Source organism: Syngnathus typhle, linkage group LG11 (assembly GCF_033458585.1).
Source record: "Syngnathus typhle isolate RoL2023-S1 ecotype Sweden linkage group LG11, RoL_Styp_1.0, whole genome shotgun sequence".
Classification (NCBI taxonomy): Eukaryota; Metazoa; Chordata; class Actinopteri; order Syngnathiformes; family Syngnathidae; genus Syngnathus; species Syngnathus typhle.
In genome coordinates, this window is record NC_083748.1 from 11,603,085 (window position 1) to 11,623,963 (window position 20,879).

Below are 20,879 nucleotides of genomic sequence, written 5' to 3' on the forward strand. Positions count from 1 at the left end.
AGGAAACACAGACCGAAAAACGTAATTCGCCTCCATTTCTTTATTACTGAATAAGAAAAAATGTGTTCTCAAATATCCCATGTGTTGTGACAATTTAACTTGGGGATGCAAATTTGTATCAAATAGGTAATAAGGTCAACCTTGACACACACAAACAGTTGGTAGAATTTGAAGATCGGCTGACATGTCGATGAGCAGCTGAGACACACCGAGTATAAACTTTGCAATGGTAACGGCAATGTCTCAAATGGTAATGTACAAAAAAAAAAAAAACTTAATTCCACCAAGAAACCACAAAAACAATTAAAAAAAAAAAATCAGAGCACACTGACAACACCAGCATGTTGTACAACACGTAAAAATAATCTCACAGGAAGATGAAGTGCAATGATCAATAGCATTACAATACAGTCGGATCTCAAAGACCTTTGAAGCGTTTCTCAATTTCCTTCCATTCAGCAACTCATTCTTCAACCGTTAAGACTGTTCCAAAGTGTGACTGATGGGATGCGTTGTTGATCGACTCCAAGGGGGGGGGAAACGTGTGCTCCTTCAGTGCCTTCCTTTAATGTCCTAAGTTTATTTTTTCTCAAGTCTGTGGGAAGAAAAGGAGAGTGCGTTTATACGACATATATCAGCCAGTTTCTCTTGAGGAGCAAAACACACAAGGGGGTGGGGGGTAAAGAATGTGACAACTAAACTCAACATGCATTTAAACACAAAATCAGAGCGAAAATAAACCACAAGTCGTATCGAGGATGCAAACAATGCATCAGCATTGTCTCACAAACACAGCAATCTCAATTCAGTTATGTACAAAATGGCAAAGGTGGCGTGTAAAACCAATGGAGGGAGTAGTGCAGCGTGGACATGGCTACACGGTTGTTGGAATGTTCACGGAGTGATTAGTGCAAAACGACAAACGAGGAAAAGCCGACGTCGGGATGAGTGAGCGTGCGCGCGACGCAGCCACGCATGCCGCCAGCCACTCAACGGATGCAGATGCGCTGCGGTGCAGACTACGTGGAATTTCTTACTTTGGACTGGGAGCGCAAGCAGCTCTTTTGTTACAAAAGCGGCGCTTTATCGGAGGCTCCTATACTTTGCCAACCGACTACTTTGCTCGGCGGCAATCCTGAAAGAGGAGTAAAGAGACAGCGGCGTGTCGATAAAGGCGACCAAGATGGCAGAAATTAGAACAATCCTCAGAAACACTTCATTCGTTGGAGTTGCCTACGTGCGTGAAAAGGGTTAAAAAGAGGAAGCAGAGGAGGGAAAAGTGAAGCCAGAGAAATATCTTCAGGGCAGTGACTCAAGTGACAAATTGCTCACTCAAGAGACAAGAAATTGCCCACTCACACTCGTCTCTCTCGCAGTCAGGTGTCTTCCCTGAGGAAGCGCATGGCTGGCACGAGCCACAAGGACAGCACTTTTCACTATTTTGGACCAAGCAACTATGGCGAGGCCTCCAAAGTACTTCATATCTGAAGGACTCTTGATTCCACTCTCGCTCAATCTCAAGGATCAGAAACTCTCCAAGAAATCTTTTGTCTCAACGCGCCATCGATACACACCTCTTCACAGCTTTCTGCGCCAGCATGCGGTTCCCGGCCAAGAATGTAACAGCACCTATAATCGCCAGGTACTTAAGAGTCTGGAACATGTCCAAGTGGGTCCAGTAGACGTACATCAGGCCCAGCAGAGCTGGAAAGGAAAAAAATAAAATAAAATAAAATTAATAACTAAACAAACAACCCGAGTATTTGTCACAGATTCTCTTTTTAAAAAAGAGAATGTTGGGTTCTGGCCCACACTAAGATTTCAATAGCAAAATGACTAAATCAGGCACATATCATCAATGCATTCTAAGTGCCACACTAAGCACAAAAAAAAAAAAAAAAGTGCCGAAAGCACAATCTATGGTTTTAAAAAGCGAGACCAACCTGCATGCCCAACATGGAAGAGAAGGGTGCTGGGAGAAAAGCTGAAGTTGGAAACGTTTGCCCCGAGCTTAATCCACTGCAAAGACAGGAGATATAGAACGGTCTCATTCTTTTCACATTGAAAAGAATGCAAAGAAAGCAGTGGAAAAATGTTTACCAATCTCCTATGTAAATCTCTGATTCTATCAATAACCATCAGTGAAAACTACAAATTCTGTCAAAACGAGTATAGTGGACAATCAAAATGAGAAAGAAAGTATCAATTCAGCTGGCTATCTAGCAACAGATCAACTCTTGTCAGTTAACCCGATAAGCATAAAAATAAGTTATGGAATGCACTAGTACTACCAGGATGAGCAGAAGCAGGAGTGGCGACAGGACGAGTGCAGTGAAGGCGTTGGAAACGACTGTTGGCGGCTTCTTCTCGGGTTCCCTGAATAAATGCTGCAGAGGCAGGAGAACGTTTACTAAGACTGCCTGATGTCACTTGGAAAATGACTGACAAAATAGCGGCTTTACTTGGATTTCTGGCTTGGGTACGTAAAGAGTCTTAGGTTGAATGGTAGCCGGGGCTTCCTCGTCCACAAACTTCAGGACAACATCAGCCTGTGAACAGCCCGAAGACGAATAAATGTCAACACGCCAGGCATGGTTTGCGAGACAAGATTTTTAGCGTGCGCTGACGACACTCACCACATTCCACATGATAGGGTTCTCCAGAGTGGCATCCCCGACCATGAGGTGAAGGGCATAAGTACCAGAGATGAGGGCGAATTCGGTTTTGCGCTCCGCTGCGTCCAACTCAAACTTGTACAGACCCTTGGCGTCAGGCTCGGCAACAAAAATAACCTCTTGGCCCGTTTTCTGGTTGTGCAGTCGTACAAAAGTCTGGGAGAAAGACGTTGCAAATCTCGAGGGACTCTTGTCGGTAAAATGTTCACGCCCTGCGGCGAGGACAAACCTGATGGGGCGTCAGTTCCATTCCAGTATTGGCGTCAACCAGCTGGAAGCCCATGGCAAAGTTCTGGTGACTGTCTGCGGTGAACGAGCTCTTGGCTTTGGAAGGATACGGCACCCTGGATCATAGTGAAAACAACAATTAGTCACTGGCTAGCTTCCAATGAAAGGAAAAAGGGGTGTCTTGGTTTCTGACCTGGTGGTCTTTGTGCCAATGCTCTGGTCTTTATCCACCACAGAGAGGTCCATATTGAGGACAGACACCTCAGTAGACACCTTCACCTTAAGCTACACGGCATGACAACAAAATGGCAAATAAAGTCGATTGCATCGAATGAGAACGCCAATGTCATTGAAGTTCAATTAGGGCTGTACACAGCAAAAATGTACTTTTATTGTCTATGGCCGCTTGCTTTGCAATTTGACAGAATCTCACCTCGACGTGATTGGCAATCAAGCGGCTATCACCAGTCACAGAAACCGTGAACTGGTAATATCCACTGGCCGGTTGCTGGGACATGAAGTTCAGTTCAAAGACGCCGCTGAAACGCAGCAAACAATCATTTCACACAATACGCTCGACTGAAGTTTTGCGACGTATCATCCACAAATGTTATGGACACCTACTCATTGAGAGTGAATGGTGCTTGGCCAAGAATGGCACTCTTGGAGCCCATAGCGTGCGCAGATTCCACTTGCACCTTGGCTGAGGCCAGAGGCTGAGACATGACGTCAGTAACAAGGATCTAGGTATGACAAACAAAATGACTTGAGGTCATTCAACAGCAGATAAATACTGCGGCGGCATCCTGCTGTTCTACCTGCAGGGTGGGCTGGCTGTGCGATACAGCGGGCGGGCCGTGAGTGTTGACCACCACTGGAACATGAAAACGGTTGTTAGAGAGGGTAGCGGCAGCGTTTGCCACGCTGAAGGCCTCGGCCAGAGAGTCCCAGGACTTCTTGCTAAAAATGGAGTTCACCAGCTGAATGACTTGGTCCTGGGGGGAGAACAAAGTCACCTCAGAATTTCAGCAACAAACATAGCGCCACCAATGACTAATTGATCATACCTGTTTGAAGGGTGGCTCGATATCCACATGATCTGACAGGGCATACGCGGCAGTTACAAACGTGGCGGTGGCCTCGAGACCCTCTTCGAAATGAAGGAAGATACCACCAAGATCATCTAAACGTGCGGTCAGATCCTGAGAGGAAAAAACGGCACATGTAGAGTGTTCAAAGACAAGTGCCACAGCACCACCTTGTGGAGGTTAAAGACCTCACCTCAATTTCCTCAAGTATTCCTTCAAGTTCTGCATGTGGAGAAAGGCGGGTGGCTGTTTGCAGAGCTAATGTAATGCTGTCCAAAAACACAAAAATAATCAGATTCTAGGAAAAAAAAAAAAACACATACCAAATCCAACGCAACTTACGCCACAACATTGTCCTCCTTGTTGATGCGAGCTGTGAGCGCGCTGATGACCTCCTGAGAGGTCAGAGGGAGCCCCAAGGAGCTAATCGCGCTCACGGCCCGGTGAATCTGAGACATGGTGGAGTCTTCGCTGACAGTCGCCAGAAGGATGTCTCTGGTTTCATTGCTCACAGGGATCTAGGGAGTGTCAGAAAAATAACCTTTGCAGCATCTGCCACATTGATGTCACAATTTGAAAATGTCTGCTTTTGCAGAATTGTGACAGTATGGCTCTCTGATCATCTGTTTTTTCCCTTTAAGAATAATTACTTTTTTTTTTGCACTTTGATATGTGAAGTAATAAAACTAATGGAGGCAACAAAGGAAAGGTGACTTATGAGTCAATAGCTTGCACTTTTTAAGCATTAGAGAGAAATTATGACTCCATAAAGAGATATAGTTGTCTGGAAATGAATGAGACTAGGTTATGCTCTCATACCTCACATCCAGATAAGGCTCGGCTGGTCTCCGCTGCAAAAAAGACCGAGTCGACACTGGAGGGATCAAGCTGGGACTTTAGGAACTGGCATACCTTCTATAAAATAACCATAAAACAAATTTCAAATCACAAAGAATGTATTACACGTCTAACGACGGGAAAATCGTCCAAGAAGAACGCTTTACGTGCCTCGTGATCAGGAACAGTGGCTCCAAGACTGGTGAGGCCGACTACAGAGTAGTAGGCCGACTCCAGGTCTGTGAAGAAGTCGCTCAGGAGATTTTGAAGTCGAGCAATATCGGGGAGGGAAAGATAATGAGCTGGGGTTAGCGTCTGAGCTCCAGCGAGAGCCAGACTGAAGAGGACCAACCCGAGAAGCCCTGCGAACACACGCAAATAACCTTCATACACGTTTAGGATTGTTAAATTGTCAATTTATAGACACAACAATGCTTTTTATTTTGTCGCCGCGCACTCATTCAGACGTCGTAAATGCTAGCTAACTACAGTAGGAAGCGGCGCTTTGATACAGAAGCCCGTGCGCTAATTTTCTATACATTCAGCACAATGCAACATTTCATTGTATACATAATACGATGGCTATTAAATATTTGATAAAGTATTGCAATGCATGATAAAACAATGATTCATTCACTCACTGATCAGTTGCATGTCTCGCAGTCTAATGCAGCGTCACCAAAACGGACGATTGTTTCCGGTGTACTGCTTGACCTGTCAAGATTGACATATGTCATATCCGGTTTGGGTTTCACAATAATGCTTGTCTTTTCACATTGTAGGGTTCTTCAAATAATTAGATTTTTATTCGATCACTGGATATGTTGAATTTTATGACATTTTGAAATATCTCTTGTAGAGTTGAGAAGCATTCGTCATTTTATTCTGGTTTTGTCCATGCACTGTTATTTTTAAATATTTCAGCAACATTCTGTATTCATAGGTCAACATTTTTGCATAGCAAAGTCTGTTGCGTTTAAGTGTATATATACTGTAGGTGTACACGGTTTTGACAATATTAACTACAAAATGGAATCATATTTTCTAATATTTGCTCAAGTGACCAAAAAGACACATGTACACATATGCAATGCAAAACCATTTTCATTGATTACAAAAGTATCCAAGCATTATTTTCTCAGTTGAATGTTCAACTATATATCCTGACAAAAATGTTTGATTGCCATTTAGGTGGCATTTGCAATTAAACAAAATCTAAAAGCAATGACATTTCAGTGTGTCCCTGCAGACGTTTTCAATTTAAGTTACACAGTAAACATGTTGACTACTACAGTAAGTTGTTCCAACATGTTATAACATTTACAAGGCGCGTACAGTACTTCTTTTCACAATGGTACAAAAGCAAACATCAGAGCATTCTGTTGTGTTTGTGTAACAAGTTGGCACAAAGGTGCGAGTAGTCTCAGGACAACACCAGAGTTCTGTTTGCATTGTGTTATTTTATGCCGCGCAGGAAGCGCCTTGCTTTCTCCGTCATAATGAGCTGATCGTTAGTTTGCCCACATGCGATGGCCTCCCAGTCTTTGGACATCTAGCGAGAAACAAAAGGATGGCACAAGAGCATTGGACCACATCAGATACTTTGACAAATTAAATAAACAAATTCAATACATTTTGATTTATATAGCGCTTTTACAACAACCTACCTGTATTGAGGCCACGACGCTGGGAAAAATAGCGCTGTCACTTGGCCCCAATAGAAATCCCTGATTCAAAATATTTTCATGATTTTTACGGCAAAATGAGGAGTTAATATCAACTCTTACAGGTTCCTCCTGTAAGCAAGGGAAGAAGGAAAAAAATCATTATATTTATGTCAAAATGGCATCCAATTTTTTTTTTTGAAGTGGTCACCTTGATGCAAATTTTGGCTTCAGTCTTAGATTTGCGTTTGGACTTGGGCATTACTTGGCAGTCATCTAGTGCCAATGACTTGCGAACTTTCTTCATTGGAGGACGATGCTAGGAACAAAACAAATCAGCAAAAGAATCAATGATGCTTTCTGCCTAGGTTAGAATTTCTAAAGAATAAATAAATGAGCCTTGTCAGAGGCCTTAGAAGAAGTTGCACCCATCATCATCATCATCATCGGTTTAAAGTCCGCTTTCCAGGCGCCGCTGGGTTGGACTGGGTTCTCGATATGGCTTTCTTCCACCGGGAACGGTCCATGGCCATCTCGTGGTTGATGCCGAGTGCCTCCATGTCGGCTGCCACCGTCACCTGCCAGGTCTTTTTAGGTCGGCCACTGGGTCTTGTTCCCTCTACGTTATACGACATAACTTTCTTCACCCAGTCGTTCTCGTCCTTCCTCACTACATGTCCGTACCATCGCAGTCTGCCTCTCCTCACCACATCCACTATGGCCTCCACTCCCATCTTCTGTCTCAGCTCTGCACTGCTCTTTTCTTCCCTCATTGAAACACCACACATCCATCTGATCATTCTCATTTCTGCTCTGTTTAGTTTGTCTTCGTGTTCTGTTTTCAGGGCCCATGCCTCACTTCCGTACGTCATACTACCTCTAACACAGGCTGAGTACACTTGGCCTCTCATCTTCAGGGATGGGGCCTTAGATGTTAAAAAGGGCATGAGTTCCCTGAATTTCTTCCACCCGCTTCTCACCCTTGTGGTCACTGCTAGGTCCACCCCCCCATCAGCGTTAATCATGTCTCCAAGATAGCAGAAGCTGCCCACCACCTCGTACATCTCCCCATCTACCACGAGCCCCTCTCGCTCAGCTGGGTTTGCTTGGGCGACTTCTCCCCTACACCGCTTGCAATGGAAGGTCTCACTTGCAGCTAGTAGGCTGCCTTTTACTCCACTGCATCTTCGATGTACCCATCTCTGGCAACCCTTGCACCGGATAGAGTTAGCTTGCACTCCCTTCCCGCAAACTCCACATGGCCATGCTCCTGACTGCGATATCACTCCCAGGCCAGCACCACCGACCATGACCTTTGATTTTGCCGCATTCACCTTCATTCCTTTCACTTCCAGGCATGTCTTCCAAGCCGCTAGCTTGCTAGCTAGGTCTTCTCGGCTGTGAGCCATCAATACCAGGTCATCCGCGTAGAGCAGCTCCCATGGTAGTCCACCCCTCACTTCCCTCGATACCACATCCATCACGATAGCAAACAGTAATGGGCTGAGCACTGATCCCTGGTGCACCCCTACCCTTACTTCAAACCCATTACTGTCGCCAACTCCTGTTCTAACAGTTGTGCAGGCTCTGCAATAGAGAGCCATCACAGCCTTTACCAGTCCCTCTTCCACACCCGACTTCCTTAGGGCCCACCTCACCACCTCCCTTGGCACCCTGTCGAACGCTTTTTCCAGGTCGACAAAAGCAAAGTACAACCTCTTCCTCTTCGCCTGATGTTTCTCTTGCATCTGTCGGATGACAAAAATTGCATCTGTTGTACCTTTACCAGGCATGAAGCCATACTGCATCTCGTCCACCTTTACCCGTGTCCTCACCCTCCTTTCCAACACCCTCTCTAATAACTTCATTCCATGCTCCAGCAGCTTTATAGCCCTGTATGACCCGCATGCGAGTGGGTCCCCCTTCCCTTTGAATAGAGGCACCAGGACGCTTCTTGTCCATTCCTCCGGAACGTGCCCCTCAGCGATGACACTGTTACACAGGTCGGTCATCCACTGCACACCGACGTCTCCCGCTGCCTTTAGCATCTCTGCCACCACTCCAGATGGTCCAGCTGCCTTTCCATCCTTCATGGCCTTCATGGCTTTTCCCACTTCTGTCCGTGTGATCGGGTCACATTCACCCTCCACTTCGTCGCATCCTGTCTCACCATCCCAGTCATTCTCCACATTCAGCAGCTTCTCCATGTACCTCCGCCATACTTCCTTCACTTCTCTGTTGTCTGTCACGATGTTGCCATCCTCGTCCTTCACACAGTTTGCAACGGTCACATCACGCCTCTCCTTAACCATTTGCTTCGCTATCTTGAAGAAGCTCTTTTGTCCTCTCTCACTCTCCAATTCACTTGCAAATTCTTTCCTCTTGGTCTCTTGGGCCTCCCACACCGCTGTCCGTGATGCCCTCCTTGCCTCTACATACTGCACTCGGTCTGCCTCCCTTTTAGATTTCTTCCATACTTTATGGCACCTCCTCTTCTCATTCACCGCTCTTTCGACGCTGTCATTCCACCACCATGTCTCTCTCTGTCTTGCTTTACCCTTTGACCATCCGCACACCTCCTCTGTGGCTTCAAGCAGAGCCTTCTTTATTGCCTGCCACTTGCCATCCACACCACCCGACTCCATCATCTCCTCCACTTCTTCTGCTATATACTCAATCTTCTCCCTAAACTCGTTTTTATTCCCTCCGCTATGTAGCTTCCACACCTTCAACTTGGGAGGATACTTCTTAGCCCCCACATACTTGATCCACAGAGTTAGGTCTCCGATGACTAGGCGATGCTGAGATACACACTCTTCTCCGGGGATTGCCTTGACATCCCTAACCAGGACGCGGTCCTCCTTTCTGACCATGATGTAATCTATTGTGCTCTTGCAGCCACCTGAACTGTATGTTACTAATTTGGCTTCGTCCTTCTTGAAAAACGTATTGCACAGCACCAGCTCCAGTGCGTCGCCGAACTCCAGGATCCTCTCTCCCTCTGCGTTCCGCATGCCGTACCCCTGTCCCCCATGCACCCCCTCAAAGCCATCTGACTCCCTCCCCACGTGTCCATTCAGATCACCTCCCAGAATTATAACCTCATTCTGGGGGATCCCTGACAGCACCATGATGGCCTTGTCCCAGAACGCATCCTTCTCGTCCTGACTTCTGCCAACTTGAGGGGCCCCTACTCTGAAAAAAGTTCATGTGTGATAAATAAAAAATCATCCGTTACCACAGCTTTGCGTCTTTGCTCAGGAACAAATGGAAGTTCCAACGCCAAGTCAGTACCCACATCTCTGAGGATCACTTCTTGAATGTCATCCTCAAGGTTCGGCGTCTGAGGCTGAGACAACAGAAAAGAAGATACACTATGCAATATGTAGGCCAGGTCAAAAAAAAAAAAAAAAACACTGCTTGTGCTCATGGTTACCAGAGGTCGGAGTGGGCCGTATTTCTCCATGGCATTTTTGAATGGTGTCGGAGTGCGCGGCATCATATAGAGCTCAGACCTGCGGTTGGGTGTAACAAATCTACAAGCAGACAGACGGTGAAAAATATATCCCCCCCGCCAAAAAATAAGCACATCAGAGCTGAACCCTTACACAGAGTTGATTGGGGTCTTGTCCCTCTGCAGCGGTGTGGTCACAGTGGTCTTCTGGCTGCACACTGGGGTGGATGTGAGCGATGGGTTCTCCAGGTCGTGAGTGTCCTGCTTGGTCCACAAGTTCAGGAACTGCGGCAACATTTGAAAGTGAACACGCGTTGACCCTTTGTGGACAACAGCATCGGTAGCCAGGGGAAGTTGACTTACTTGAGAGGGTGAAAATGGCAATATCTTGACCGGTGTGCTCTTTGGTGTCACTAAACTATTAGCGTCCGGAGACAAGCGTCTCCGACTTCGATGATTCAATATGGATGGAGGCGTGATGCCGCCAGGGGAAATGGGTATGAGTTCTCCTTTGCTCGATTTGCTTAACTCCTGAAGGGCACTGGCTTCCAGACGGAACTGGTGGCGTTCTGGGCTTGGGTTCTCTTCAGGCAAGTCGAACGCTGCGAGGTTACACCAGGCATCAAGGTCCTGGCATACAAAGAAGCATGGTTATGGATTATTCATTCGGCTATGAAATTCCTTGGAAATCAGTATTATAGTTTTGTTCCCCCCCCCCCATATAGAGTTGTATATTTTCAATTTAATACGACAAAGGTATAACTTGGAGTGGTTGTCGCATGGTGTTCAAATGTAATATATTGTATTAGTGAATACTACCGCGTCCACCATGTCCAGGACTTCCTTCAATGCTGGCCCCGTGGGGGAGAGAAAGCCAGCGTTGTCCACAACCCACTGGGTCTCTCCTGTGCTGCCTGCCTCCGACAGAGGACTTAAACTGTCCTTTGGTGAGGTCACGCCCCGGGAAGGACCTGCCTCGTCATCGCCGTTGACGGTGCTTAGGGCCGACATTTCCTGCGACGTGTGAAGACATTTAGTACGCTGACAAATAGACGATTAGGATTATTGTCAAAATATTGCAGATTAATTTACAATACAAGCGACAACTGTATGAGTAGCTGCTTACTAGGGTGTGCGTTTCCCGCTCCGAGTCCGGGTCAGCGAGATCTTGAGAGCAACTGGGCATCTGTGCAACCAGAATCACAATATTAGGAGGCTATATAGTAAATGCGAATGTATAATAATATATGTATTACTCTTAACACCAACCACCTGCAAATCTTTCACGTGAGCTAGCAGCTCTTCAACCTCACGAGGTGTAAAATCTTCTTTTGAGTAGAAGCCCATTTCGACTTTGCGCTTAATGGTTGCGTTCCAGTGATTCTTGACTGCATTATCCGTCCTGTCGGATAATATTTGCAGAGGATGTGAAAACGCCTTTGAGAAAGGCCACGATTTCAAATTGCGGACCACGGCAAAATTACCTTCCTGGCAAGAGCTTTGCAATCTCAGCCCAGCGATTTCCAAGGAGACAGTGAGCCTTATAGATGATGAGGTCCTCCTCGGCCGTCCATGAAGACTTCTTCACGCAGGGGTTGAGATGGTTGTGCCAGCGCTCTCGACACTGCTTTCCTACCCTGCCCTTCAGATGCTTGGCGACCAGACTCCATTGTTTGTTACCATAGAGATTTACAAGCTCTATGACCTGAGTAACACAATGAAAGATATGTGGCATCCAAGAACCCTTCCGTCAAACTGCATCCCAAATAACCTACCTTGTCATCTTCTTCTTTTGTCCAAGGGCCTTTAATGAGGTCAGGATCCAAAAACTTAAACCAACGATGCTGACATTGGTTTTCGGTACGATTCTAAACAAGAAAGAACCAAAGTCGTTTGGATATCATGAGCACCTTGCACACAATAGATCATTAAAAATAGGTCAACTCACTGGGATATGACTGGCAACATTTTTCCAATCATTCTGTCCCAGTTTTTGAACCAGCACCTTTAGCTTGTCATCCTGTAGGCAGGCAATCCAGAATGTTCAGTCTCACTAAAAAGTCTCAAATTAAAGTAACAACACGTGATTATACTCAAACAATGTGAACGTTGTGTCAGATCACCTCCTCCAGTGTCCACTTGACTTTTACTTTGCCTCCATCTTTCTGCTCTGCAACATCTGAATCGGTGTCAGGATTCTGGTTGTCTTCCCCCTCCTCACTGTAAAAAACAACAACCCTAAGATCAGCTAAACAGTACTCTAAAAACAACTGCACAAAATAAGTGCTGCTGCAGAGTCTCAAGCTGTATTAAAAGCTAAGATCTCCACACTATTCCGAAGAAGAGTCTGCAGGATTTTCCCCACAATATCATTGGCTTGCTCGCTAGAATGAAGGCCAGAGTTGTTTGCAAAGGCTGCTTAAAACTTTGGGGTTGACAGATTGCTATTAATAATAGCCAGGGCGCACTTAGGAGAACCCAAATGTTATATGGCTAACCACAACTTCAAAAGTCATCAAAGAAAGGTTCAAAGGTATCAAAAATCATCAAATAAATCAAAAGGCATCAAACAGAGGTGTCAACTGATCGAGCTGGGTGAAAAAGTTGAATACGACCTGGCAGCACATGCAGCTTGCAAACTTCGTCTTAAATCATAACTACAAGTCAACAAATTGGCGTTTGGACCACAGAAGAAGAAAAGGAAAAATAACACCCGAAGGCGCAACGATCGAGCCTGTTATACGTGCTGGTCCGGCCCGGAAAAGGCGGCAGACAGCAGAGATGAGGTCAAATATGCTCCTACACAAACTAACTCATCACGTTCGACAACCAGATGATTCTTGTAACGTCAACACGTAAAAATCGTCGGGGGTCAAAGAAAGGGTGTCGATGATACAGTTCGGGTAATTACAATAACAACAATCGGCATCTTACCCGCGCGGCCACCAGGACATTTCCCCCCGTTTTTTCTCTTTGCGATGCAGATGCTCGTCCCGCTGCAGGTCATGTGCACAAATGTTCGGATTGGGTTTGCATGCACTGCCTTGACAGTACCGTCAGAAGTTGATTTTGTTTGCAGAATTGCTGCTGTTGCACCCAAGTCTTTAGCACCGAGGCGGCTAACAGATCCGCGCCCGCCCGCCTATCTGGTCTGTCCGCGCTCCTGGATTTCTATCTCGCGCCCTTCCGTTGACGTTGAACGCGCAGTGACGTCATGCGCAGTACATATGCGCGTCGACAAAAACGAGAAAATAATATTTGTAAATATGAATAATTAGAACCGTTATTCAGACAAGAAGATTTTGTAAAGACTGTGACCTATACTAATAAGAAAGTAGCTGCAGTCAGAAAATATCTCTGGAATGCACCAATGATTTTAATTGCTTTGATATTTACAATATATTTTGCACTAAAGTCCATAAAACATTGAATTTATTTAAAAAAAAACATGGTGCTTGTTGGTGTGAACAACATATATGCCAACATCAGCACAGAAATGGGACTGTTTCTTTAAAAAAGATCCAGAAGGGGTGAACCGCATTCTCGGTGTTGACATCTTACTCCTGAAACAAAACAACTCCTAATTAGTTCAATACTCTAATGTACACGAGATGTATCTTTTTAAGCGCTCTCACTTGATTGAGTTTCTTGAACTCTGCAACTTGGAAGAAAATGTGCTCCAATATGTGCTTAGCATCCCTGTGCTCTTTGTCCAACTTGGGAGTCACGCCGAGAATTTCACCGCATTTCCTGATGTAGAATTCAAGGTCGTCATCTGTGCCTATGAGCAGACCCAGATAAAAAAAATGTAAGCATCATCCCTTTCAACATCAGCCTTCCATCCTTTTGAGTTCAATGACTAAACTTACATTTATTGGTGAGCTGAGCTAGGCGTACTTTCTCCGAAGAGAAAGCTTCATCTAAGTCAAACAGGTCCAGCCCCGGTGGCGACAAATCGCTCAAGATTGGAGGAAAGACCTGGAAGGTAAAATTTGCTAAATCTGCTCTTTTGAAATGAACTTGCAATGACAAGACATTCAGTTGAAGAAAAGTAGGTACTTCACTTTTAATTCAGTCAACCTAATGAAGAATGAACGATCAAAGCAAGAGAAAAATAGCATCTGCAGCCAACAACATAAAATTGTTTATAAAGAGTACAGTCCATGAGGTTGATGAGGATCTTGGTAACTTTATGAAAAGCCCAGAGTGCAACTCCTGGTTTCTGTCTAGAGCTGTTGTCCTTGTATCACCTTGGAGGGGTGCTAACGTTTGACCAGTAAATTGACTTTTGCATGCGTGTGTTGGCAAGAGGAACACACACATAGTACACGCTGACACAAACACGTTGTTGTTGGACCGCTGTTGATGTTCCCAACTGCACTAATTAGTTTCGCTGCTGTGGCCCATGTATACAATATGTGCGCACACGTCTGTAAACGCACCAACACAGCTAACAGTGGGGGAAAGTGCCTCTTTTTCTAGCTTCGTTCCTGTGTGAGCAAGCCTGGTTTTAATATACCGGACACGGAATGTCGACTAGATACTCACAGCAGGTTGCAACTGTGGCAGCGGGGTCTCAAACTGTGGCGCAATTAGCTGAAGCGGCTCTTCTTTGACATTGAGATGCTTATACACACTGTGGAGAACAGACAGAAGGCAGTCTGGAGCGCCGCAGTACACAAATGCTTCCAACGCCTTTGGATTTTACCTGACGACTTGGGGCAAAGTGTCCGTTGACAGACTAAAAAAAGAAACATCCAGAAGAGAAGTGAAGTCACGGGGGTTTTCGTCGCCCTCTTGGAAGTACTGCGTGAGTTGTTCTGACAAGCATCCGATGTGTGGCAACATGGTGTAATCTGTGATCTGCATTGTGTTAAAAAAAAAAGATGTTTTCAATGCATTTCTTGTCATGTCGTGGTCTTTTCCAACCGAATCGCACAGACTCACCTCTGGGTCTTCTGCATCAATCTGATTCAGTTGAATATTATCAGTCATGAGCCACTGGAGCACGACACCCTGTCACAACAAAGTAGAACAGTACAATTACCGCAACTCTTTTTTTTTTTTTTTGCTTTCTTCTTGGAAGTTTTCCTCTGGAAAACGGCAATAAACTTCAGCTGCACAGTTGACGTGCGCTATGCTAAAATCAGCTGCCATTTCTTACTTGATCGCATATCGGACGTCATAGTAAGAATTTAGGTGTTGCCAAAAGCCAAACTCACCAGAATTTTACTATTCTCCTCTTTGTCGATGAACTGATCGTTGAACATGTGGCAGGAACCGACGACGACCAATTTGCCTTTCTCCTAAATAAGACACGAGAAATCATATTAACTGCACTCTACGGGTCCAAAAATTGGGTACAAAATGACGAGACGACTTGCTGACTTTTCCTTTATAGAAGGCCGCGACAGGCCGGTGGAGGGGGAAGCAGATCGAGCCGGTGGAAAGCACAGCCACAGCCGGCTTGATCACGTTCAGGGTGGCACCGTATGGGTACACAAATGACAGAGCCCTGCAGGAATACGGAAAGGCTCAGCGTTAAAATAAATGTAGCATTCAATGGAAAAGATTTCTAGGCAAAATCCTTTACTGTGTGTTATTTCCAATGTTGTCATCTTCAGTTATTCCTGCCGTTGATTTGCCAGCAGCCTGGCTGATCTCCCTGAACAAGGACAATGCAGATTTTGACAGTGCAAATGAATTCACATGATATAAACAATACACGTTAGATATATTAAAGGATGGTAACAAACCTGTTCAACACACCATCAGACACAAGTGCTTCCTTAGGATGATAGTACTTGTAGTACCTGGTCCGAAAAACGGCATCTGTCGTATTGCAAATCAACAAAACCGCACATGGTTAGCGATACCATCAAGTGAAAAAAGACAATTGGCAGAGTGACAAAGAAGTTTATGTTCATTATGCACCGTTGTTAACCATAATCCCAAATTCTTCCAGGAGAAAGTTGATGTTTGTGTCAAATTTCTTCTCTCCTCCTTCTCCAAGCATGACCAGGATATTTCCTCCATCATCCAGATAGTGTTTCAGTCCTTCCAACTGAGAGAAAACAAAACAATTAGGGTGACAGTATTATTTGGTTTCTTTTCCCCCCCCCCACTATCGCATCCATAAGGAACAATATATATTGTGTAATCAATTTTCTTTTGAGATCCAACCTCAGATGCTGTAAACTTCTCTCTCGGGCCTGCAGTTATCCACAACTTGACACCTTTCAGTTTGTCCGATGACAACTCTTCCTTCATACTAGAAAAATCATTTATCACAGAAAAAAAAAAGTTTATTTCAAGTCAGCACTTTTACACAGAGGACAAAAACTCTGACTCACTCACCTTTGAATTTTCCATTGAGTCCTAATGTGCTTTTGCATGGTTTTGTATACGCTACTGGTAGTAAACAACTCTCTTTTGGAGGCGTTGAAGACAACAGTATTTTGCGGTTCCTTTTCCATGATGATGATTTTAAGGTTCAACAACGATACATGCTATACAACACTAGTCTTCGTAAACATTCCGCGAAAAAAATAAGTTGTTAAACAGAGATGCAGCTCATTATTAGCTTTGAAGCTAATATGTTGCCATACGGTAGCTCTAGATCTGCAAACTAATGTATCTGCTCAATTACACCTACATCATCATCAACGTGGCGACGATCATTAAACTGTTTTAATCGGCAAATGTAGCTATCCAAACGACTCACTGTCTCAAGTGAACTGTTGGTGAAACCGGTTACCATGTACGCTACTAGCTTAGTAACCGCTTCTTCTTCGTCTCATCCCGTCAGGTTGCCAGATCTGATCGAAAGTTTCCAGGCACAATATAACGTAAAAACCCACTGACGCAAATTGGAGGGGCGATCTATCTAGTAACTTGTGTTAAACCCGTCGTAAAATCAAAACGTGCGTAGAAAATTCGAAAAATTTAGATGCTGGAATAATAAAGCTAGAAAGCCGACCAAACTGACCTCTATGGGCTTCCGTACAACAAAAACATACGCTGCAAATACCAGATCAACAACAAACGAATGGTTGAAGTTTGTAAAATACATTTCAACCCGTTTTAATCCATCCATAATGTTCTCCGCCCCCCTCTTGACTTGATGACTTATTTTGCGTCCAGCTGGGTCAATTAGCAAGCATCATCAGCAGTTTAAAAGCCATCTGAAGATCATGACAAGCTAACTCACTGGCTGCCAGGGTTTGAGAAAACATGGACAAATCAGTGCTTAAAGGTAAGATTTAAATGCTTGATCCTCAACCGAATCAGTCCAAATGAAGCTTTTCTGTCCCCCTTTCTTTCATTTTAGACATGACGAGCAGCTTTGACTCTTATTCCCCATCGGAGCTTGATAGGAAGTTCTTTGGGGAGCAGAGTTTACCTTCTGGGTTGTCACTGGGCCAGACGTCAAGATCAAGCGTTTCATCGGATTGTTTAGTCGATGGCTCTGATGTCAAAGCATCGGAGCAGACCCAAGCAAGTTCCCCCAATGACTTGAGCAGCCAAGGGAGTGAAAAATGTCCCCTGCCATTTCAGGGCAAGTCGTCCACTCCCTACATCTTCATGCAAAAGCAGAAAAATGTTTCCTTTGACCAGTCATACAGTGACCTTACTGCCTCTCGAATGTTTTTGGATGTGTCTATGATTAATTCGACCAGCAACAGTCCGAAACTCTGCACCGAGTCGAGCACTCTGGAGTTATGGAGTCCCAAACTGCTACCTGAAACTCATTCAAGATCAGAAGTTTCTCCCTGACCTGATGAGCTCACCAAGAAATGTAGATTTTTAATCAAATTGTAATAAACGTTGCAAAGTTGTTCAAATGGACTTTTCTTCTTCTCTCTAACAATGTAAACATAAAACGTCCAAGTAAATTTACCTGACATAAAACATCAGATGTGAACTTTTAAGAGAAAAACTCTAACTCAGTTACCTTTTCAGCAAGTTTATTTGCATCATGTAGTTTTAAACTGTGGTTGACTAGTAAAATGTGATTAGTAGTCTGTTCAAGTGTGATACCAAGAGAAATCAATTTCTCCATAACACTGCCTTTGACAAATCTTGCCATTTGGAACTATTTTATTTTAATGGTCCGGTAATTACTAGACCTAATTATTTATAAATTAAATATTTTAGTGCAGTAAATTCAAATAAATAGGGAAGGAATAAATTCACCAACAAATAGAACTTGCAAAACCACGTGCCTATAGTTTGCTAGGCCCAGCAACTTCTTTGATTCTCAGAACACCTTCCTGGGAACAGGAGGCAGCCAGCACCCCATCTCTTCGCCACAGTCGGCCTTGGACTAGTCCTCTACTTCCACCTGTGTGACCAAATGTTATAAACATCGAAAATTGTTTGAAGTTTGAAAATAATTTACAAATCTACTACTGCTTACTTGTTGGACAGAATGTGTTCTAATGCAAGCTAGAGTAGCAACCAGTAGAATCATAAATACTGGTACGCGATGAAAATGCTGACCTGCCCACGGGCTCTCGCACTCGTACAACATCCACTCATCACTACGGAAAGTGTTATGGAACCACATGGCGTGGTCCAGAGAAGCTGAGAACTCGATCCTGAAGTTGGGGTATGGCAGTATTGCGGTGGCCAGAAAGGCAAAATCAGACACATAGGCAGCCACGCAGCAATGCAACTTCATGTTGCCTTCACCTGTACAAATCAAGCACAGCACAGTTCCTTTCAAATACACCGACCATCAACATTGGTTTGATGATCATGAGTCAGACAACTTTACCAATGTGTCCTTTGGCTCGCACCCAATAGAGTTTCTTCGGTTCTTCCGCGACAAATCTGTAAATTTGTGGAGGGTTGACTGGCTTGATCTCAATCGGGACTTCAATTGCCAGCAATCTGTTAAGGCCTTGTTTTAAATTGTCAGCCAGGCCCGGTTTACTGAAAGAGTCAAATGGACAAATCATGCATGAAACTTACTTTCATGTAAAACTGTGTACGTCACTCATTCTACTTCAAATAATACTTAGGTCTCTTTTTAGAGGATGAAGATTTACAAAAAGAAACTTTACATTCCCAAAAATGCATCATAATTTCATTTTTAGCAATACTCCATCATGAACAAGTAATGCTAGCTTTGTAGCTCCATGTATGCTTTTTGCACCCTCTGGAAATATTTTTATTTTTTTGTCAACTATTCAGTTTTCTACCTGAGGTAAAGTTGGATGAGTTCCTCCACAGTAAGGAGCTCTTCCGGCTTAGGGACCACCGGCATCGTAAACTGGTGTTGCAAGGGGCTTGGCTGTAACCTTTGGAAGGACGCCTGGCAGATGAGTATCGGCTGCCCGTGCTGGATGGCCTTCACAGAGCGCACTGTAAAACTGCGACCATCTCTTGTACGGTCTACCTGGTACAGCACTGGAACCTTGGGATCCCCTAACAGAAACAACCTTACTTTTAAAGAAATTATTTCATTTTATTGACTGATTTAATTCTCTTACCTGCTCGCACAAAGTAGCAGTGTAGGGAGTGAGCATACAGATGATCACTGACAGATTTGGCAGCAGCAACAAGGGCTTGACCAATGATTTGTCCTCCAAATAAGCGCTGAGTCCGGGGTACCCAGTGATGCGTCCCCCTGAGGGAAGGGAAAATACATATTACAATTGGAATATTATGACACTAGCCTATTTCACATGCTGTGTGAGCATTTATTCGCTCTGTAACAAGTGCGCTCCACGGACTTGGGTGGAATGTTAATTCAGCTCAAACTCTCTCCAGCATTGCATTAACACGTACGTTTTTAAATATTTTTTAGAAATGAGTGAAACATTATGTGACTGGATAAAGAGCTGTCAACGTGCCAAGTTACCTGTACAGGTCTACGTCGAGCGTCTCCACGTTTAAAACGCTCGTAACAAGGACGCTTCTAAGGTCCGGGCTGCTTTCAGGCGCAGGACTACCAGAGTTTGAATTTTCATCTTCTGGGGACTCTTTTGAAATGGATTTTGTTGGAGAATCAGTAGCACAAGCGCGATCAAAGTTTTCTTCCGCCATGTTATTCGATGTAACTTCCGCTTGGTGCGCAGGTCCAGCATAACATTGGCTGCGTGCGAATAGATTATTTGTGACTCCTTGCAAAGTAACTTTGCGTCCTGTTTGTGTTTTTTTTGTTGTTGTTGCAAAATTAACTTCATTTTGGTTTGGTAATCCTGCTCTAAATTGCAATTGTTCTTTCCTTTCAACTGTTACTACAAGCAGTTCCTGACACCAAATTGTGTCAGAATATTAACTGAACAATTTGTAGTTCTATACTGTATGCTTATATATTTGCTTTTCAAGAATTTCGCGACTTCTGGTTTAAAATTCCATTTGTGGTCATATTTAGAAACGAATGAAGCTGAAATTCTCTTCTTGCAGCTTTCTTTTTGCTCCACGAGGGGTCGCTGCAGAGAAGCATTCGCATGATTATTGTTTTGGACAGGTTTCTTTTCCCACAGAGGATCGCGTTCTTGGTTCTGACACATCACATGCGAACTTTGGACCGGCGTCGGCATGCAGTTATTCGGTATTGGCGTCCTCAGCGCAAACAGCCGCTACACTTGCGCTTTGCATGTAATATGCAATAAGCTACATTATTTTCACTGTCATATAGGCCCTCTGAGGAAAACATCAAACATCCTTGGCAATGTCTACAAACGTGAAATCTAATAGTGGCTCCTTTGTTTTTTGCCCCAAGATCTCCACAATATTTTTCCACAAACATGCAAAAGATGGAAGAAAGCTAGTCTGTGCTCCACTCTGGACAGAATGTGAAATAATGTTGTCAAGAAGTGGTTAACTGTGAAATAGCTGCGGCTGCACGAGTGTTACTTAAAGGCGGCGTGATATGCGACGCGCGTGATGACTTTCCTCCGCGCTGCTTCTCAGCGAGGAC

The 20,879-nt window shown here is 44.4% G+C and overlaps 5 protein-coding genes across 6 annotated transcripts; 1 reads left to right on the forward strand and 4 right to left on the reverse strand.

Moving 5' to 3' along the window:
* Positions 1 to 25: 25 nt before the first annotated feature.
* On the reverse strand, positions 26 to 5,571 carry rpn2 (ribophorin II). 2 transcript variants are annotated; one of them, XM_061291075.1, is made up of 17 exons: positions 5,470 to 5,571; positions 5,000 to 5,190; positions 4,811 to 4,906; positions 4,334 to 4,509; positions 4,185 to 4,260; positions 3,971 to 4,105; positions 3,722 to 3,898; positions 3,528 to 3,646; positions 3,337 to 3,442; positions 3,097 to 3,188; positions 2,905 to 3,019; positions 2,637 to 2,831; positions 2,463 to 2,549; positions 2,292 to 2,387; positions 1,944 to 2,019; positions 1,575 to 1,704; positions 26 to 595 (listed from the first exon to the last, which is right to left on the reverse strand). In XM_061291075.1, the coding sequence occupies exons 1-17, from the start codon at positions 5,480 to 5,482 to the stop codon at positions 580 to 582; spliced, it is 1,896 nt and encodes a 631-aa protein (XP_061147059.1). In that variant the 5' UTR covers positions 5,483 to 5,571; the 3' UTR covers positions 26 to 579. The 2 variants fall into 2 exon arrangements, with proteins under 2 accessions (XP_061147059.1, XP_061147058.1); XM_061291074.1 differs by lacking the exon at positions 26 to 595 and adding an exon at positions 1,035 to 1,135.
* A 110-nt stretch (positions 5,572 to 5,681) lies between these two features.
* On the reverse strand, positions 5,682 to 13,126 carry mybl2b (v-myb avian myeloblastosis viral oncogene homolog-like 2b). Its single transcript, XM_061291076.1, has 15 exons — positions 12,881 to 13,126; positions 12,070 to 12,166; positions 11,895 to 11,966; positions 11,722 to 11,814; positions 11,431 to 11,651; positions 11,219 to 11,348; positions 11,073 to 11,132; positions 10,766 to 10,960; positions 10,310 to 10,576; positions 10,101 to 10,231; positions 9,929 to 10,028; positions 9,731 to 9,841; positions 6,704 to 6,811; positions 6,496 to 6,624; positions 5,682 to 6,380 (listed from the first exon to the last, which is right to left on the reverse strand). Exons 1-15 carry the CDS (start codon positions 12,898 to 12,900, stop codon positions 6,285 to 6,287), a joined length of 1,830 nt encoding a protein of 609 aa, XP_061147060.1. The 5' UTR covers positions 12,901 to 13,126; the 3' UTR covers positions 5,682 to 6,284.
* A 178-nt stretch (positions 13,127 to 13,304) lies between these two features.
* Positions 13,305 to 16,922, reverse strand: ift52 (intraflagellar transport 52 homolog (Chlamydomonas)). Its single transcript, XM_061291010.1, has 13 exons — positions 16,304 to 16,922; positions 16,130 to 16,217; positions 15,881 to 16,010; positions 15,703 to 15,778; positions 15,540 to 15,611; positions 15,335 to 15,461; positions 15,169 to 15,252; positions 14,894 to 14,962; positions 14,655 to 14,809; positions 14,495 to 14,582; positions 13,816 to 13,924; positions 13,582 to 13,727; positions 13,305 to 13,509 (listed from the first exon to the last, which is right to left on the reverse strand). Exons 1-13 carry the CDS (start codon positions 16,420 to 16,422, stop codon positions 13,504 to 13,506), a joined length of 1,269 nt encoding a protein of 422 aa, XP_061146994.1. The 5' UTR covers positions 16,423 to 16,922; the 3' UTR covers positions 13,305 to 13,503.
* Positions 16,923 to 16,939: 17 nt separating this feature from the next.
* On the forward strand, positions 16,940 to 17,790 carry si:ch73-303b9.1 (uncharacterized). The gene is made up of 2 exons (XM_061291015.1): positions 16,940 to 17,201; positions 17,277 to 17,790. The coding sequence occupies exons 1-2, from the start codon at positions 17,180 to 17,182 to the stop codon at positions 17,720 to 17,722; spliced, it is 468 nt and encodes a 155-aa protein (XP_061146999.1). The 5' UTR covers positions 16,940 to 17,179; the 3' UTR covers positions 17,723 to 17,790.
* A 106-nt stretch (positions 17,791 to 17,896) lies between these two features.
* acot8 (acyl-CoA thioesterase 8) lies at positions 17,897 to 20,025 on the reverse strand. The gene is made up of 6 exons (XM_061291011.1): positions 19,815 to 20,025; positions 19,444 to 19,580; positions 19,153 to 19,378; positions 18,726 to 18,883; positions 18,449 to 18,640; positions 17,897 to 18,290 (listed from the first exon to the last, which is right to left on the reverse strand). The coding sequence occupies exons 1-6, from the start codon at positions 19,997 to 19,999 to the stop codon at positions 18,172 to 18,174; spliced, it is 1,017 nt and encodes a 338-aa protein (XP_061146995.1). The 5' UTR covers positions 20,000 to 20,025; the 3' UTR covers positions 17,897 to 18,171.
* Positions 20,026 to 20,879: the final 854 nt, after the last annotated feature.

Coding starts and splice junctions, on each gene's coding strand:
- ift52 (XM_061291010.1), bottom strand. CDS start 16,422: ATGGAAAAGGAACCGCAAAATACTGTTGTCTTCAACGCCTCCAAAAGA. Junction 15,253..15,334: donor CGGCCTTCTATAAAGGAAAA/GTCAGCAAGTCG, acceptor TGTCTTATTTAG/GAGAAAGGCAAATTGGTCGT. Junction 13,925..14,494: donor TGCCACAGTTGCAACCTGCT/GTGAGTATCTAG, acceptor TTTACCTTCCAG/GTCTTTCCTCCAATCTTGAG.
- mybl2b (XM_061291076.1), bottom strand. CDS start 12,900: ATGTCCTGGTGGCCGCGCGG. Junction 11,652..11,721: donor CAAAAGAAGAAGATGACAAG/GTAGGTTATTTG, acceptor TGTGTTACTCAG/GTCATAGAGCTTGTAAATCT. Junction 9,842..9,928: donor ACGGCCCACTCCGACCTCTG/GTAACCATGAGC, acceptor CTGTTGTCTCAG/CCTCAGACGCCGAACCTTGA.
- rpn2 (XM_061291074.1), bottom strand. Junction 3,647..3,721: donor ACAGCCAGCCCACCCTGCAG/GTAGAACAGCAG, acceptor TGTCATACCTAG/ATCCTTGTTACTGACGTCAT. Junction 1,705..1,943: donor CTTCCATGTTGGGCATGCAG/GTTGGTCTCGCT, acceptor TTTCCTTTCCAG/CTCTGCTGGGCCTGATGTAC.
- acot8 (XM_061291011.1), bottom strand. CDS start 19,999: ATGGCGGAAGAAAACTTTGATCGCGCTTGTGCTACTGATTCTCCAACA. Junction 19,581..19,814: donor CTCGACGTAGACCTGTACAG/GTAACTTGGCAC, acceptor CCCTTCCCTCAG/GGGGACGCATCACTGGGTAC. Junction 19,379..19,443: donor CTGCTACTTTGTGCGAGCAG/GTAAGAGAATTA, acceptor TGTTTCTGTTAG/GGGATCCCAAGGTTCCAGTG.
- si:ch73-303b9.1 (XM_061291015.1), top strand. CDS start 17,180: ATGGACAAATCAGTGCTTAAAG. Junction 17,202..17,276: donor GGACAAATCAGTGCTTAAAG/GTAAGATTTAAA, acceptor CTTTCATTTTAG/ACATGACGAGCAGCTTTGAC.